The 18400-nt window shown below is 34.8% G+C and overlaps 1 protein-coding gene across 1 annotated transcript in view; it reads right to left on the reverse strand.

Annotated features, from left to right (window-relative positions):
• Positions 1 to 2729: 2729 nt before the first annotated feature.
• Positions 2730 to 18400, reverse strand: part of HNRNPLL (heterogeneous nuclear ribonucleoprotein L like) — a 34855-nt gene continuing 19184 nt past the window's right edge. The window contains exons 7-13 of the mRNA XM_087823485.1: positions 14876 to 14947; positions 10125 to 10342; positions 6935 to 7056; positions 6249 to 6450; positions 5305 to 5362; positions 5121 to 5219; positions 2730 to 3779 (exon numbers count right to left, since the gene is read on the reverse strand). Coding sequence (XP_087679611.1) covers positions 3724 to 3779; positions 5121 to 5219; positions 5305 to 5362; positions 6249 to 6450; positions 6935 to 7056; positions 10125 to 10342; positions 14876 to 14947 — 827 coding nt within the window. The 3' untranslated portion in view covers positions 2730 to 3723. The remainder of the gene's footprint in view (positions 3780 to 5120; positions 5220 to 5304; positions 5363 to 6248; positions 6451 to 6934; positions 7057 to 10124; positions 10343 to 14875; positions 14948 to 18400) is intronic.

Consider the following 18400-nt stretch of genomic DNA (forward strand, 5'->3'; position numbering starts at 1 on the left):
ACTAGTCTATGCCCACAGTGGTTGACGAACGCATCTAAATCTGGGCGCCTTTAGTTCTACCCTCTTCCGTGTACCATTTTTTCTCTGCCAGCTGTTTCTGAAATAGCAAATGACAACAGCAGTCACAGACCCACCTCACACAGACAAACCACACCCCCTTGGGAGAGCATCTCCTCACCCATTCTTCAACAAATCCTTGGCTTCACTGTCTTTGGATCAACCTAGGCTTATCTGTTCAACCCAGAACCAAATGACTTTGTTTAAAGCAATGGTTCCCAGCCCAAATAATCTGACACCCTTTTATTATGCTGAAATAATATTCCTAGACAGGTATACTACCAACCCACTTATACACACACACGCAATTTGAAGAAAAAAATAAAACCCTAATATAAAGGAGAAATAAAATTTACAAGAAAATGCATTGTGATACACAAATGCTCAGCGATGGCTACAATATTAGACATAAATTAACGTGAATGCTACAAATGAATAGTGACCCTGATATATTGTAATGTCAACTCAAATATCACTTTTATGATGTAATTTTCCAAAGTGGTGAACATCTCTTGAAAATACTCTAAACAATCATCTTTACTTGATTTACAAGGTGGTTGCATTTCTAGAAAATTCAGTGTACTGTACACAAAAAATACTTCGTATTTAGATACACAGTGTTACATTCTAGGATACATTACTATTTGATGGGACACTGGGAACTCCTGTAGGAGACACAGGACAATTCTTCCTGGTCCCTGCCCATCAAATATTTGTAGTATCCTCCAAATTGGGGAAAAAGCATCCCTAATAAACTATCAAAATGTTCCCCAAAGGGGGGGGAGGAGACTAAGTCTGTCAGGTTCACTCAAACCTAGACTACTCTACAAAACCGGGGAAGGTGGAATGGAGGGTAAGAGGTAATTAGCCACAATTCCTAACTTCCTCATTCGTAAATTAAAACTAAGAGAATTTCAAGTGCTCCCTCAGATAAAGGGCTTCATGTTGAAGAAGCTTTTACTAGTAAAGCAAAGTCTACTTTATTTGTTCAAGCTCAAAGCATGTTAAAATTGAGATGGCTAGGAAGGTGACTAGCTGAACTAAAATACATCAGGTTTTAATTAACACCTGAACCCATTTGGTGGAAATGCTAGGTTTCAGGAAAAAGCAATGAACTTTAAAGAGCAGCTTACATTCCATAACTCAGTTTGGCAAATTTATTATCAAATATTTCATTGGATATGGAATGGAATTTCAATATTTAAAAACTACACTCAAAGTTATTTTTTTACATCTATAAAATCTGCTCTTTCATGTTCTCCTAAAAGCAGAAAGATAGCAAAGGGAAGAACATTATTCAGGCTAAGAGGGAGTGTTGCCAAAGCAAACTCCATTAATAGTGGTGACGTCCAAATAAACTGTCGAAGAAATTACTGACAACAGTCCAGGGCTGACATACCAGTGCATAGATTAGGAAGACCCAATTTACAGTTTACTCCTGAAGGACGTTTACTTGCCACTTGGTGGCGAGGACAGACCGTTAAGACAGAGTTCATATCTACAAGTCAATACCACTTAAAGCCAACCTAAAGTAAGTAGGCCTTGTCATCATTCACGGGTTTCCCAGAATCTGAGGCACAAAATAATCCATAACACTGACACCCATCCATACTAGCTTTCAGAGGAGGGGAAGGAAAAGAGACAACTTTACATAAACTCACAAGTTACCTTTTAAAACTAAGATCTCAATTTTGCAACAAATGTATTTATAGTATTATAAGAAAAGTATTTACAGGGGGGAGAAAAAAGCTTTGTTTATTGTAAAGTTAGGTAAACTTAGGTATCAAATTCAAATTGGCATTGAGTGAGGGATATACACAGCCCAGTATCATACACTTGTAACAGTTCATACACAAGTTACCCTTGGTGTAACTTACTGGATTCCATAAGGGTCTAAAATGCTTCTAGATCAGCGATTTTCAACCAGTGTGCTGCACAAATTTTTAAAACATGCAATACCTAATTAGTCAGGGGCACTGACCTCTTTTCCCTAAGATTGTCAAATTTAAAAATGACAACAGCCAACACAATAGCCGTCCAGTGTGAATGAATCAAAATTATACCCATTTTTTGTCAGATTGGCAAAAAATATATTTTTTGGTGTGCCATAGAGTTTAGTTAGTTTATGTGTGCTGTGAGATGAAAAAGGTCGAAAACTGCTGTTCTAAGTTGAACTTAAATTTTTCTAGATCTTTAGAGGACTAAAGGAATACTGGGGTCCACTGTTGTCAAAATTTAAGAGGAAATAAATGTTAATGTGTTTAGTTTCTATCTAAATTTTCTATTCAACAGCTCTTAAATTTTTTTTACACCCATGTCATTTCTAAAAAGATTATGGGAAACTGCCTTCTTGTAGTGGTAAAATTCAAAATACAGCTTTTAGAAAAGATCTAAATGCAACTTCTATATGCAAATTTGTTTAAAAGTCTCAGGATCACAAAACTACTATTGCCAACTATACAGACTTCACAGTTATTGTAGGTAGATGAAACATTCTCCATTCTTTTAAAGATGAAAATTAAATCACTATCGATTTTCTATTATAAGTAAGCTGTGATGTTGGTAACAAGTGTGCTATGGTCTGATAATCCCATGTTTCGTCCTTCTATCTTACTTGCCTATGTATGAGACTTATTATTTTCCAAATAAAGGGGCGGGGGGGGAAACAGATCCACTGGGAGAAAGAATGTTTAATAAATGGTGTTGAAACAAATAGCTATCTGTTTGGAATAAAAATAAAATTAGATCCTTATACCTTGCACCATATAGAAAAATACATATATTACTGATGGATTCAAGAGTAAAAAATAAAAATGCAAGTACCCAAAATTCTACATACAATTTTAGGGGGTTCACAGACTCCCTAAAGCCCATCCATGGATCTCAGATTATCTAGAAGAGACACCGTTAATTATAACTTCTATTAAAATCTCAATGCCAAATACCAGACAGGTTTTCAAGATCAAGTCACATGCAACCAATGAAGATGAACACATTAACTCATTGTTGTAACTTTATAAAATCTCCAAACTGGAACTAGAAACAGAGGCATGTCAATACAAATGGACAATGACTTAAAAAAAAATACACCAATTTAAATAAGTCTGAGTGCATACTGTACACTGTACCATGTCGGTTAGCTTTTCAGAAATATAAAATCAGCTAAATCTGTAGTACTTAAAATTTAATATGTGTAACATTATTCTCAAACTTGATTAAAATACTTAATAAATACAAGTTATGTTTATTATGAATAACTGCAACATACTTAAAACATCTAAACATTTAATAGGAATTCTATAGTATTAAAATGCAATCCTTCCACCTGCGTCAATCTCATACACAATGGAAAAATACTTGCAGATAATTAGCATCAAGAATGCAAATATATTTTCACTGTGGAAGAAAAATAATAAGATTAGAAATGATATATTTGAGTAATCTACAGGGAAGCTGTAGATAGTCTACATTATGACATTCTATTTTAAAATGAAAACAATTCAGTATGTAGTTTACAACAAATTTACTCAAGGCAAAATATTTATTACAGAACAGGATCTTAAGTCAAAGTAAGCAAGGCAACATCCGATTTTTAGATTTTTAAAATGAAGAATAGCTTTAAAATTGTAATAAATGTGAACGTAAGTTCTAACATGCTCTTTCTTCTTATAAATGGGACGATGTAGAAAAGCAAAGCTTCAACGTGTAGGGATTGGAACCATCTGTAAAAATTAAAAACAAAGTTAATAGTTCACTTCTTCAAACTTTCAAGATTACCTTGAATTAGCAGAGTAAATTATTTCACCTTTTTACAGTATTAGAAGCAGGAATATAAAGAAGGAACATTTCTATGTAAGGTTAAAGGGAAGACTACTTTTGTTCTTATCTACAAGTAGGTAAGCTCCATGAAGCCAGGGACTGTCCCCAGGGACTGCTGCTGCATTCCTACTGTGCTAAACATTATCTGACACACCCAAGGCACTTGACTTTTTTTTTAAGTGACTTAATCATTACAGATAAATAGTATCAGGATTAGGCCTATGTCTACGAGCAAAAGCTCACTTTGCAGAAAATATTACTGATGGTAACTCCTTTACAAAAACCAATTCAAATATAGTTTGGGAAGTGGGACCAGACTGGAGTGCACACGAAGATATCAATTAGCTGGAAAAAAATGGGTATAATCCACAAAAATACTTCCATTTCATGCATTTTTCTTTAACTTTCAGACCAAGCAGAGGTAACTCTTCATCAACTGATTATGCAAAGAAACAATTCTGGTATCTTAGTGTACCAGAATTTTAGCTTTCAAAGTTATAGTTCCATAAGGGGGAAAAAAATGATTAAAGGAAAAAGTGTATATATCAATAAGTATTTGCAAGACATTGCAGAGGGCAAAACAGAAATAACTATACCTGTCTCCACAAAGTTTACAATTCACACACTACCTTGCATATATCATATATACTTTAATAAAACTTTCTACAAAATTAAGCCTGGCTCACTACTTAAAATTTATTTTTGTGACTAGAAGTAAAATGAGTAGTCCTACTTATTTATCTTATAAAAATTTTCAAACATAAAAAAATATAGTAGTGTAATAAACCCTCACATACGTGTCACCTCACCTCAATAACTGTCAATACTCGACAGTGCCATCTCATCTCCCTGCCCCCACACACCGCAGCAGAGCTGGGATATTTTAAAGCAAATTCTAGATATGTTATTCCACCCATAAATCCTTCAGTTTGTATCCCCCCCTTAACTACCAGTCGCTACCACATGGAATTAATCATGTTTCTCCCACTATTTAGAAAAATAGTTTTAACCAGCCTTTAGGTCCAGGATCAAAGTAAACTGCACAGCACAAACCTTCAAAAGTTAAATACTTTACACAGTAAAAAAGAGGCCTTCACAAAATGGAGAGAGTAAGTACTGTGATGATTTCATTTGATAGAAATTTTTTAAAAATTCAAAATCTGACTACATTCAGTGTTGCCAAGAGTGCTGGGCACTGGGCACTCTCATATACGGCTGACACATGTTAACACAATTCTACTTACTTGGAACCCTTATCTGGTAGTGATTGAGTGCTGTAAGGGCTTCTACCGCGTCAGTTTTGCATTCCCATTCCAACAGCCCGGAGAGCGTTTTGGCAGAAGCTAAAACAAAGAATCACACATCCAGTTGTTATCTGCTTGTCATCAACTTAACCAGAAAACTTAAAAAGAGGGAGTGTGCACTTACGTTTTGCATCAAACACTTTATATTTGATGAATGTAAGAACGTCATGGTCATTACACAACTGTTAAAGAAATGTAAAACTCCATTAAAAATATGGCCAAAATAATATTCTTACCTCTTTAAAGAAAGTAAACTTTATGGCAGCGTTTAAGTTTTGAGCCTGACATGAATGAATTAAACCAAGTATGTTTTTAGATTAAAAAGCTGTATGAGAAAAATCAATTAAAAATGGCAATCTTCTACAAACTATGTAAATAATTTAGCGCTGTACAATAAAACCACAGATTTGTAACTGAAATACGTATTCTCAGAGTTGACCAGAATTTACTGGATGACCAATAGGAGTGGAGTCCAGAAAATCAATTCTCTTCTGAAGCATTTCCTACAGTTAGGGGAAAAGGCAGGGATATATAATTTATTATTATTATTTTTTAATTCTCACATGGGGATATTTTTTACATTGCATTTCAGAGAGAGGGGAGAGAGAGAAACATCGATGTGAGAGAGACACATCAATTGGTTGTCTCCCAATCACACCCCAACTGGGACCGAGCCTGCAACCTAGTAACGTGCCCTTGGTCAGAACTGAATCCAGGAGCCTTCAGTCCACAGGCCAATGCTCTAAACACTGAGCCAAACAGGCCAGAGCTATAAAAATTTTGTATGGGTAAGAATTAAGAACATAGTAAAAAACCCTTTCTGAATGCAGAAGTAAGGGCATCTCATTCTAATTCCAACTCTCAAAAAGATTGTGCCACAAACCAAAACAAGACCAATGAAGAAGGGAGGCCAGAAAAGTATGCTGGCCAAGGAATAAACTATAGAACAGAATACTAATAATATCAAAAGCAGATGAACAGAGCAAGAATTGAAAATGAGGCTAAAATATGACCTATTTTAAAATAGAAAAGAGGACCATTTTACAAAATTTGTATCTCAGCGCCCACCTTTGTGAAGGTCTCTTCTGTGACACACAGTGGGACATTATAATAATGCAGCACACACGAGGGCGGCTGGATTATATTCTTAGATGCTTGGCCAGCACTTGTAAAGCGATTATTCTTGCTCATTGCAAAGTCCTTGTAGCTACTCGTACCATCCTCCAGCTCAAATATTTGACTTGGAACAACTGAATGTTGCTTAGACACACTGAAGGTTGGAAAGGAAACAGGTACAGAACATACCTTGTTAGATAAAAAGCAAGTAAGGCAGTCTCAGAATGTTAACATATATACCGGCACCAACCTTAACAAAAAAGGCACACATAGCTATTTAAACAGTTTACACATTTAACATTTCGAACATGTGCTTAAATATTTACATTTAGTTTGAGTTAAATCATTCTTATAATTTAGACATCAATTAGAAAGAAAACTCTATGACTGTTTTTAAATGAGAAAACTTTAACATAAATATGCCCATTTTAACATGCTGTTTTATGATCATAAAACTAAAAGCCAGGCACAGGTAAGCAAAACCTGAATTTTATGACCCTAACACTTTGTCTAAAATAACAATACCATAGGTGCTAGTTTCAGACGTGCCCTCGGTCACAGTAAAATATTCTGACGTTGAAATTACATCTCTAATGAAAAGGATAAAGATTTTAAAATTTACCACGTAAGATATTTACCAAACATTAAGTCTTTTCCCAAATAGCTTGACATTGTTGAGGTGTGTGACAGCTCTTTCCACCGCATACTCGTCGCCCATTTCTACCAGTGCTGTACCAGGAATGGTCTTCATGAACTTTACCTGTAAACGCAAAACCCCCAAAAGGTGACCATTTAGCTCCCTTTTATAAAAGATAATATGATTTAAGTGGTTTATGTCAAATGCAGATCACCTAGAATATTAAACTTTATTCTGATATGCTATTAGACACTTAACGCATATAAAAATTCAACCTCGTTAAAAAGGAAGACCACAATTATAAGGTAGAGCGCACTCCAGGAAAGCACAGGCTGACCCTGGCTCTGCTATTTACCAATTGTGGAACCTACAGCAAATGACTTCATGTCTCTGAGCCTCAGACTCCTCCACAACATGGAGATAACAACATCTGACAGGACTCTTCAATACTTATTCGTTCAACAAATATTTATTAAATGCCCAATATGTTTTGATAAGCACTGTGCTAATCACTGGGGATTTAATGGTGAACATAACAGACATGGTCTTCTTGAGATTTATATTCTAGTAGGTAGGTCAGAAATTTAAAAGTAAGTAATAAGTACCAAATATCCAGGGTGCTGTTAGAGCGATATATAAAATCCCATATAAGAAATACAAGATGGCCTTGAGATAACATTGCCAGTAGAAAGGCTTGTGCAAGGTAGTAGTAGTTTAAAAAATAGGCAATACTCCATAAGTTTTCATGACATCTTGGGCAGATGCCACATATCCTCTTATATTACTCCAATTTTAGTATAAATGCTATAAGGGTTAGAGGGGATAAAGTATGAAAATCACTCGGCACAGTGATTTTCCTACCCCTTGGAAAGTCTGTAAATAACTATTAAGTACCACTAATGTCCATGACATCTTGAACATACTTCCTTATCAGTTAACCTCAAGAAAATATTGAATACTGGAAATGGACTTACAAAACAAATGCAACACAGCATTTATATCCACCACTACAACTGTTAGTGGGTTATCCTAGCATTTTTATACTATACCTGTACTTGAACAAAACTCAGCTGTAAAAGGACTTTTCAGTTGTTTTTCATTGTTTTTTTTGTTAATCCTCACATGAGGATATTTTTTCCATTGATTTTTTATTGAGAGTGAAAGGAAGGAAGAGAGACAGAGAAAAACATAGATGTGAGAGAGACACACTGATTGGTTGCCTCTCCCATGCGCCCCGACCGGGGCAGGGATCAAAGCCTGCAAATGAAGTATGTACCCTTGACCAGAATCAAACCCTTGACCCTTTAATCGAGGGCTGACAGACTCTAACTACTGAGCCCAATTGGCTAGGGCTTCAGTTTTATTTTAAATCAATTATCTTCTTGTGGGGAAAATTTCTCTCCCTTGATTAAATCTAATAACGTCCTACAAATCTAATAGTGAATAAGTTTATCTGTGAAGTATGTAGTTCTTGTGCTGGTAAATCTTTAAAAAAAGTTAGGGCCGGACCAGTGTGGCTCAGTGGTTGAGTGTTGACCTATGAACCAGGTGGTCATGGTTCAACTCTAGGGGTCTAGGGTTCAAGGTTCTACCCCCAAGGGGGGGGGCATTCAGGAGGCAGCCAATCAATGACTCTCATCATTGATGTTTGTATCTCTCTCTCTGAAATCAATTAAAATATATATATATATTTAAAAGAAGTTAGGAAAAATGAACTATATAGAGATATTTTAAGGATATGATGGCTTGAGTTTAATGTATCAAACATTTCTGAGATGTGGAGTGAGAGACTAGAATTGTTCAAATAATATACAGAAAACTTAAGTTTTATTAGACAAAGAGATTTGGTTTCTAAATCATAAGATAATTAGTTCATAACACAGAGACAAAGATCTACTAAAGATGTTGATTAAACTGATTCTGATTATCTACAAATATGAAAAGCACAAATAGAAAAGTAACACTACATAAAGAAGGTTAAAATTCACATTAAAGCCCTTTTAGTTATCAAGCATGAGGCTCCTAGACCTTAACTAAACACCCAGTTGTCTGTATGAAAAAAATCTGAACTATTTTTCCCCATGTTGCTAACTCTGTCCCATGTAGTCCTGGCTAGTTATATAAGTAGAAATATCCCATGTTATCCCCTAGACCAAATATGAATTTTTTCTTTATTAAAAAAATGTGGTCAAATAGTTATGTTGAGGAAATTCTTATTTCAGAGATTTTTTCCAAGCTGCTTCCTCAAATCAAGGAGGCTTTAAAATTAAAATACGAACTAAGAGTACCAAGAGACTCACATACTTATACTTTTTTATTGTTGTGAAAAGAACACTAAAAATCACTTAAAACAACAGGAAAACATCATGACTACGATACTGAAACTCAAATTAGCAAGTGTATCACACAATTAGTAATTTAAGACTACCAATCATTTCCCCAGTTAAATTTCCCATGATTCTTTCAAAAGTAGTTTAACATCTACTTTGTGACAAGGATTATCCTCAGTATTTGTAAGATTACCAATGAACAAAATATCACAGATCTGGGGAAAACACAAAGTTATGGGGTGAAAATAAGGTTACAATTTTAAAGATCTTCAAAATATGTTTAATTCAAATGTTTTGCTCTTTTTAAGTAATAAGCCTCCAAAGTTCTGGACACATTTTGTCAAAGTGGGTCAGTTTCAGACACCGCTGAAGCTAAAAGCACATTGTTCATTAGAAGATACAAGAACTCTAGCACTTGGAAGGCAATTATATAAATCTAGACTCTCCTAAGACTCATGAGTTGTGGCCAGGCCTGAGGCATGTTTATATGTATACATAGCTCCATGAAAGTTACTACTCTTTCAAATTCCACAGTTTAACATGTTAAGTGCTAGAATCTCTTTGAAATGATAAAAAGTAAGATTTGCACTTAAAATATTCTAGTAATTGATTCAACTGTTTTAGATTTCTATTTATATTAGTTATTTAAAAAATATCTTTAGTAGCAACAACCTATACTAATAACTTATCAACAAAAAACAATTTCTAGAGGTCCTACTTAGTGAGTTTTTAGCTCGTGTGGGTCACTACTAAAAAACCTTGGTAGTTCCTAATTCAAGGACAAAACATGTATTTGCTGCCTTTTCAGATTTTCTTACTACATTATCTTAGCAACAAAAACCAATATAACATGAAACTTACCTTTTCAATATTTCCATATAAGCAGAATAGGTTGAAGACTCTTGAACAATTCATTTTCAGTGGATGTAATCCACTAACCATTACAACTGAGCCAGAGGGATTTCCTCCATGCATATAAGAGGAAGAAGCCTGCGGTAATGGATACGCAACAAGCTCAGGTGTATCTCGAGAGCCCATTCTGTAACGACTTGGTAAAGGCAATAATGGGCCATGCGATCCTATAAAAAGGAAGGAAGGAAGGAAGGAAGGGAGGGAGGGAGGGAGGGAGGGGAGGGGAGGAAGGGAGAGAGAGAGAGAAAACACAGCTTTAGCAAATACACTATACCACGCAAAAAATAAACTCTTACTATAGTCTAATGTATGTCCAAAGAAAACTCAACTGCATGAATGTTCAAATATAACCTGTGAGAATTAATAAAATCTACATTTATTTGTACTAGATCCAATATATATTGGCCCGCATGCACCGGCATACATCAGGTTTTATGTTTATATATATTTAAAAAACAGTAGTTTAACCCAAAAAAGTATATAGGATCAGGCCATAGATAGAGAGGGGGAAATCAGTGTAAATCTTTGGGCCACTGTATATACATTATAACTCAAGTTTTAAAAACACCTTCTGTCAATGTCTTTTAGAGGATAATACAATAACATACAGTGAAATCTAGTAAACTGTCTTTATACAGATATAACAAAAAGAACATCTTTAGTTCCAATGAAAAGTTGTCTCCTTTAAATATAATTTACTATAATGTACTTTCAGGTTAGTATTTTATTCCAATTCTAATTCAGGTAACTAAAACCATAGATTTAGTTTATATCACACCTATTCAGGTGTCATTCGGCAACCCATTTTTTGCAACATCAAGAACGAGAAGAAAATAGCTGAGTATCTGAACCTGTTGTCACAGAAACACAAAATCTATGTCTCTTATATTAAGAATTCTTAAGAATCAACCTGCCAACTTTAGAGTAGTTCTAAACAACTTCATCTGGTTTTCCCCTCCACAACAGACTAGAAGTAACAAGGAAAAGAGAGCTAGATGAATGAAAGACCAGGGATGAGTGGGTCTGGAGAAGCTGTGAAGTAGGCACAGGGCACTCTCACAGCAACAAGAGGCTTAAGAACTCAAAAGAGGCAACTAAGCTCAAGGCTGGTAGCTCCGAAACAGAAACTGACACATCTTAGGTGCCCCTGAGTTAGTAATCGCAGAAGCATACTCTGGGATACATGCAAAGGTCCTTCTGATGGGCAAGAAACGAGTCCAAACCCAAGTCCTTTCCTCGTTTCTCAAAAGTGAAGAGTATATAATGCTTCTAACTTTCACCTTTATGTAAGACTAAAATAACAAAGAATAAGAGGACACTTGTCATCTACCAGGTGAGTTACTAAGAACTACTGTATTTTGGTATTATAGCATGCTATTAGAGTTAGGTAGACCCCAATTCAGTATTCAGTATTCTAAATGTAGCTGCCATTCATAACAACACAGCAACACTACCATTGAGCACATGCAAACTATGTGAATTCCTGCAATTTTATAAAGCAGTGACTTTCAATCCGTGTGCAACACACTGGTGTGCCACAAGAATTTTTAAAACATGCAATAGCTGACTTCTTAGTCAGGGGCACTGACCTTTCTTTTCTTAGATTGTCAAATAAAAAAATGACCACAGCCAACACAACAATAGGTATCCAGTTGAACGAATCAAAATTATACCTATTTTTGTCAGATCGGCAAAGATATACTTCTTGGTGTACCACAGAATTTTAGTAATTAGTTTAATGTATGTCATGAGATGAAAAAGGTTGAAAATTGTTGGTATAGAGGAATATTTTATCAATGCATCATCATCAGTGTTGCCTTAAATTAGTTCAGGTTTTCAACTGCTATTCTTGCTGGTAACTGATAGTTTATCAAAACAATCAATATAGTTCATGGTGAGTTACTTCTTAGTAACTACACATATTTTGGCCTCTAACTTAAGCTGTTATACATACACTGGGGTCATATATAGATCATTCTTACCCCTACTGCAATAGTACATATACATATTATACTGCACCCCACCCCACCACTTGCTTGTACAGTAATGACACTTCACTATTATTGCTAAATTTCTTTTCCATGGAAAGTGGAAAGATGTATAGTAGACAGGCAGCAGAAACCTTTCACTCTGCCTAAGTTGGCCAAGGTCAAAAACTTTGAGATCTACTGCCATACGTAACGATCAAATTCAGTGCAAGAGTATAAGTGATATTTAAAATTATGACCTTGAGCCATCAGGATTAAATTATGTTACCTATAGAACTTAAATTGTTACCTATATTGTTTAAGAAGATAAAATAGAAGTCTTTTAAAAGTTTTCTATACTAAATAGTTTATGCAAAAAAGTTTTGTTGCTTAAAAAAAACTTATGCTTCAGGTATTAAAAAATTCACTTACGTGAAAAAATGCTACATAAATGGACATTATTAACATTTTGAATGCATTTTCCTTCTTTGATATTCTAAAATCTTTGGTCCAGGAACCATAATATCCAAAGATACTAGCAATTAATATACAAACTTTTCTTGGGCTCATAACAAATAAATCTGTATATTTATTTTTGTCACTTTTCAAATATAAGGGCTTCCACCAGTTCATCTCATAGGGCTGGGCTTCCCAAATAAAAAGAATTAAGGAATTCTGAAAGCATAGATTTATACTGTTATAATAAATTAAATAATGAGTTTAATCTAATTAAACAATTAAACCTTTTACATACCAACATAAGGGAAAAGCCATGCATGATATGGCACAAAAATGCAAATAAACCTGTTTTGCTGAACTGCTGAACTAGGGGACACAGCTGTGATTTGCAGTATTTGTAAAAAAGTTCAGTATCACTAGAACCTACTCCCATCTTCCTTGCCTTTCCCCAGTGTCACCCTTACTTCTCTACTTTATATTCATCTCTCTCTCTCCCTGCCCTCCACCCCATCCCTCTCCCCTCCTACACCCTATTCTGTTTACTTCCCTAGGAAAGTAGGATTATTCTCAATTGTTTCAATGGACATAGCTCAGAATGGATGCCACTATCCAACCCCACCACAACCATTTCTCTTCAGCAGGACTCTCGAGAGCCTGAAAGATCCCTATTTAACAACCATCATCACTCCAAATATCCCTGCACCTTATCTCTTTAAGTAAGCTTGCATTTTAAAATTTATATACATACACACAAACAAACACTCTGAATAAATTAGGGGATAAAACTGACAAAGTATTTTACAACAGGCTTTTGAAAAAAATACAAAGTTCTTTTAGGGCATATAACATACTTTTGTTTATAAAATTTTTCAATAAGATGGATTTATAAAGAATGGAAAACCTGAAAACTCACACTGAAAAAACAGCCTGTGTCAACACTACTACAGTAGAGTTCTTCACCCTTCATTATCCTTTCACAGATTTTCCTAGTCTGCTTTGGCAAAACATTTAACCAATTTTAGCCTTCAGGCTGATCCATGACAGTTATATATTCCACAACTCCACTACAAACTTGTGGTTAGCAATTCTTTCCTAACCCTCCATCACGCAAAGCACAGTGGGCTCCTAATAAGTGTTTCTTTACTGCAGGGTCAGAACTACCCATGGGACCATTTTTAATATTCACACTGTTAAAGAAACTAAGACAAATTATCAAGGAACACACACTAAAATGACTGTGCACAGAGTAAGATTTTAATTCTCTACACCACACTTATGATATATTGTTTTAATTTCTTCTGCCATATAGACTACTATAGAAACTTCAACAAACACACACGTGATAAATTCCTGGAGTTCCAAAAAAGACAACAGGGAAAAGGCTAAAACTCACAGCTACGAATGATCATCAAACATGCAGGCAAATTTGAAAATATTTCAGACAACTGGCAACAACCAGGGATTTTCAATGAAAAATCCCAACAGAAATAGCAATTTCTATTTTCTAGTACTTCAAATAGCATTGGGCATCAACTTTAAGCCACAGAATAGGTGGGGTCAATAATTAATGCTTTTTAAAAACTAGAAAATGTTTAAAACCACAGAACTTATAACCAGTTAAAAATCTTATCAATAGTAATTCTCAACATCTACTCACAAGGACAATAGCCTGATACCTCTCTTTCCTGAGGAAGAATATTATTCTAGGTTTTATAATCTTAACTTACCAACATAGCAAACATTAAAACTAAATAAGTTTTAAGAGAAATTATATAAAACCAATATAACCAAAAGCCAAAATACCAGCTGTAGAACTAAAAAAGATCTAACCAGAAACATGTTTCCTTTTCACTAAATACCCCATTCTTTCTGCCTTTATTACTCAAAATTCCTCTTTGCTCATAATTGCTAGAATGGAACAAAATACACTTACTGAGCAACTAATACTTCTTTTTGGTCCTCTAACAGAACCAGAGCCCATTACTAATCAAAACCAAGACAAAACAAAACAAAACATAACGGTAAAAAAGCTTTCAAATCCCCAACCAACAGCTCTCCTTTCTCTCAAGGATTATATGATATATCAATATTCTAAAAAAAAAAAACACAGAAGATTTTGGACAACTCCTTGGGAGTAGTTATAAGGGAACAATCCCATATAAACCAAGTCAGGTGAGCAGGAAAAATAGAAAACAAGAAATGTGCCATTCATCAGAAATGCAAAAATGCTAACAGTTCATCTATACTACCTTCCTTCTGCCTTGACAAACTTACCATAGCCATCATGTCTAAACGAAGAAGGGTGTTCTCCCAAAATGGCTTGTCTCTGGCGACCCTTTCCTCTATCTGACACAAAAGTAGAAACATGGTTTTAACAATTTTGACTCAAGTACTTAACAGAGTTCTCACATGGGAAAACCCATTCAAAACATCCATTACAATTCATAAAAGAAGTATGATTCCTGGTTAACTTTAAACATCCATTCATATCCATTTTAAATACAAACACCAAAAGTTTAAGGAAGTACTTCTATCTAACAAACTCCACTTAACTTGAAAATATCTTTTTGGCAAATGCCAAATACAATCACACTTTCAAGTTTAAGAAGAATGGATACTTTTCAGAAAGTGAATGTACACAATGCTAGAGTTTGACACTGTACAGAAGTTTTTACCAATACATGTCTTTAAAACAAGCTTTAAGTGCAGTACTTTTGAAAGACAGTACCTGAATCATACTATTAGCTTCAACAGCAACACATTTTCAAAGTGGGCTTCTTTCAAGAAGTTCAGCATAAGCCAACAACAACCTGTATTACATGGTTTCACAATCAGTAAACACAGAGTATTTTGTATGTATATACACATATTTACAAACACCTAGACTTGAGAGCTGGAAATTTGCACATCACTGGCCCAGATTATATCATGGACTGGTCATTGTGTATAGATCTTAACACCAGGCAGGACTACGAGCACCCCCCAAAGTTTAAATATGCCAAGATTAAGCTAACCAAGGGGGCTACATTATTGGATGAGAGTACTACAATCAATAGTCCTAAAGGATAATTTTTATTTTAGCTACATTTTCAGGGATGGCATGCCAATTTCCCCAAATCTAATGTGAGATGTCAACAAAAAGTAAGTTTCTAAAATAGCACTTCCTACGTTGGTTAGTAAATTTTAAAATTCATTGTACAATACTTTTAGAAAGTTTGCTGATCAAATTATAGTGTCCAGTAAGATTTTTAAAAAATGTATCTTAAGAGTCCAGTCATTCTAATCTTTGAAAATTCAGAAAGAGGCTTTTAATATATCTTTAGTCACCTAAACAAATGAGGTTTATGGGAGATGAGAAATACTTTCATTTTCACTTCAGTCTAGAGAAATATTGTATTAATTACCCATTCCAAGTTATTGCAGCACTGATAGGGACCTAGGAGGTCATCTAGTTCAACTTTTATTCAGTGTCTAAATTCTCTTTACATCACCCTGACCAGTTGGGTCCATCTAGCTTCTGCTTACCCAACACCAGTAACAAGATACTCAGTACTTTCCCTTACATTTTCAAGGTAGTCCTAAATCATCAGGAAATTTATTTTTGTATTGTATAGAAACAGTCCTGTACCCATATTCTATCCCATCAAAAACCCTTCCAAGTGTTTAAAAGCTATGATGATCCTCCCTCCATTTCCCCAAGGTCATTTCTCCTCCAGTCTAAACATTCATAGTTCCTTCTTTTCATTTCATTACATGGCTTCCGGCATCATCACTTAAGTCTCACTCCTCGTGAACCAATCCAATCTGCTGATACACTGTGCTAATGTACCTCTATTTAAGCATGCCACCAAACACTAAATATAATTCCTTATCTGATCTAGGAATCTTAAACCAAAACCATCATGTTTCCAAGGCTCAGTATTATTGATATAGTTAACAGTGTGCTATAAAGGAAAGAGCAGTGGACTGAGAATCAGAATATCCCCACTTAATCACTAATTTGCTATATAATCACAGAAACAATCTTCATTCATAAAATGAAGGAGTTAGGGTAGATGATCTCCAAGGTACCTGTCAGCCAAATATTTTCATCATTAATAATACTCTTTCTTTGAAGCATTCGCTGCCTAATGTAAGGTCACATAAGATAGAAGTGTGTAGAAGCGTCAGACACTGAATACTCCCATCTATAAGAAGTGGCTTATAACCTTTCCTGGATTCATCTGAAATCTGACAGAAGCTGTGGGCCTTCTCCCCCTAGGGACACATATACAGACAAGTTTTGCTTAACATTTCTAGAGTGATTCCCTGAAGTCCAGGCTAAGAATTCTTTGCTAAAATGTAATTTGGGCTGAAAAGGACTTTTAAAAATGAGGCTATATTTATAAAAAGCGTTTTGGTAGAAAAAGATACAATTCAATATCAATTTGAGTAGAAGCTAGTCACTACAAGAACAAAAACATAAACTGCTACAGTCTTCCAGACAAATATCTACCTATAAAGAATTAGAAAACAAAAATTCTTTTCCCTTGAAAGCATAAACTACTAAAATTGTTTGACTTCCTTTCATTATACTTCACTATTTAAATATCTACCTTACACATTTTGCTAAACTTTTCTGACTGTAATTCCTTGCATGAAAACAAATGTAAGCTGGCTTTGTGTAAACTTTAGACCTTATAAAAGAATAGGTGTTAACACTAATAACATGAGAAGCATGTCTATAAACGTTTTAAGAGACATTAAGAGAAATGTAACCAAAACCACTATTTCAAATAAGAAAAAACAAAAACCCTGAGTGTTCAATAACTAACTATAATTTGACAGACGTGAGAGATTTCTCATCAACCACTGTTCTGGTGTTTGGTGCTGAGGCTCTGTTTTCCAATACTGTATTCAACTGCACCGAGCCTACACCAAGCAGATTTCCTTGAGTAGTGAAAAATGCAGGGGTCCAGGCAAAGCTGCATTACAAAGCAAATTTTTGTCACCCATATGTAAGGCAAGATGATTTCCTGAGAATTGAGAATGAAAGGGGCCAATCATCCAAAAGTCCTAAATATTTGAACAGGCAAAGGATCACTGCATTGTATTTTATCTTTGGGCAAGAGTTCACGCACTATAGAGTCCCTACTGCCCAAGGTATTTTGGATGCCATAAAAATTCTTCCTAGTTGATTAAATTTTACAGATATACTCATCTTGGTGAGTTTTCCCAACATATGGTTCAAATGCTGATACTGTAGTTGAGATGTAGCCAATATTGCAGCCCCCTTGTTTTTACAAGATCCACATTTTAATCTGTATATTCCAAAATTGCCACACACTTAGTTGAACAATTTTACCAGTAAAATCTATGCTCATGAAATCTAGCATTTATAGGTTATAGGTGAATATGTATCTCAAATGAACTGCTCTTATTTTCAGATTTATAAAGTTTAAATATATTCTACCTTGAACAGACATGTTACTTTCACCTACATTTGAAATATCAAAATTTCTAGTTATACAAATTAACATGAGTGATAACCTTAAATTGTTACAAAAAGTAACAACTTATAAACAGCCACTTTACAAAAATCAAACCACACAGAAAATATAGTCTTTTACATATAATGCACTTTTTCATTATATTATTCTATTCAATGAACACACTTGAGGGAAATAAAAAACTTAAGTGCAGCAAGTGTGCACCTTTCTAATCCTTTTATCTTTAATATCTGTGTGGATTGGTTGAGCATTATCAATTCCCAAGACCTGTAGATAAATTGGCCCTGGTTATTTGCCAATTAACAATTTG

The sequence above is a fragment of the Miniopterus natalensis genome, chromosome 13, assembly GCF_054644295.1.
Source record: "Miniopterus natalensis isolate mMinNat1 chromosome 13, mMinNat1.hap1, whole genome shotgun sequence".
In the NCBI taxonomy this organism is placed as follows: Eukaryota; Metazoa; Chordata; class Mammalia; order Chiroptera; family Miniopteridae; genus Miniopterus; species Miniopterus natalensis.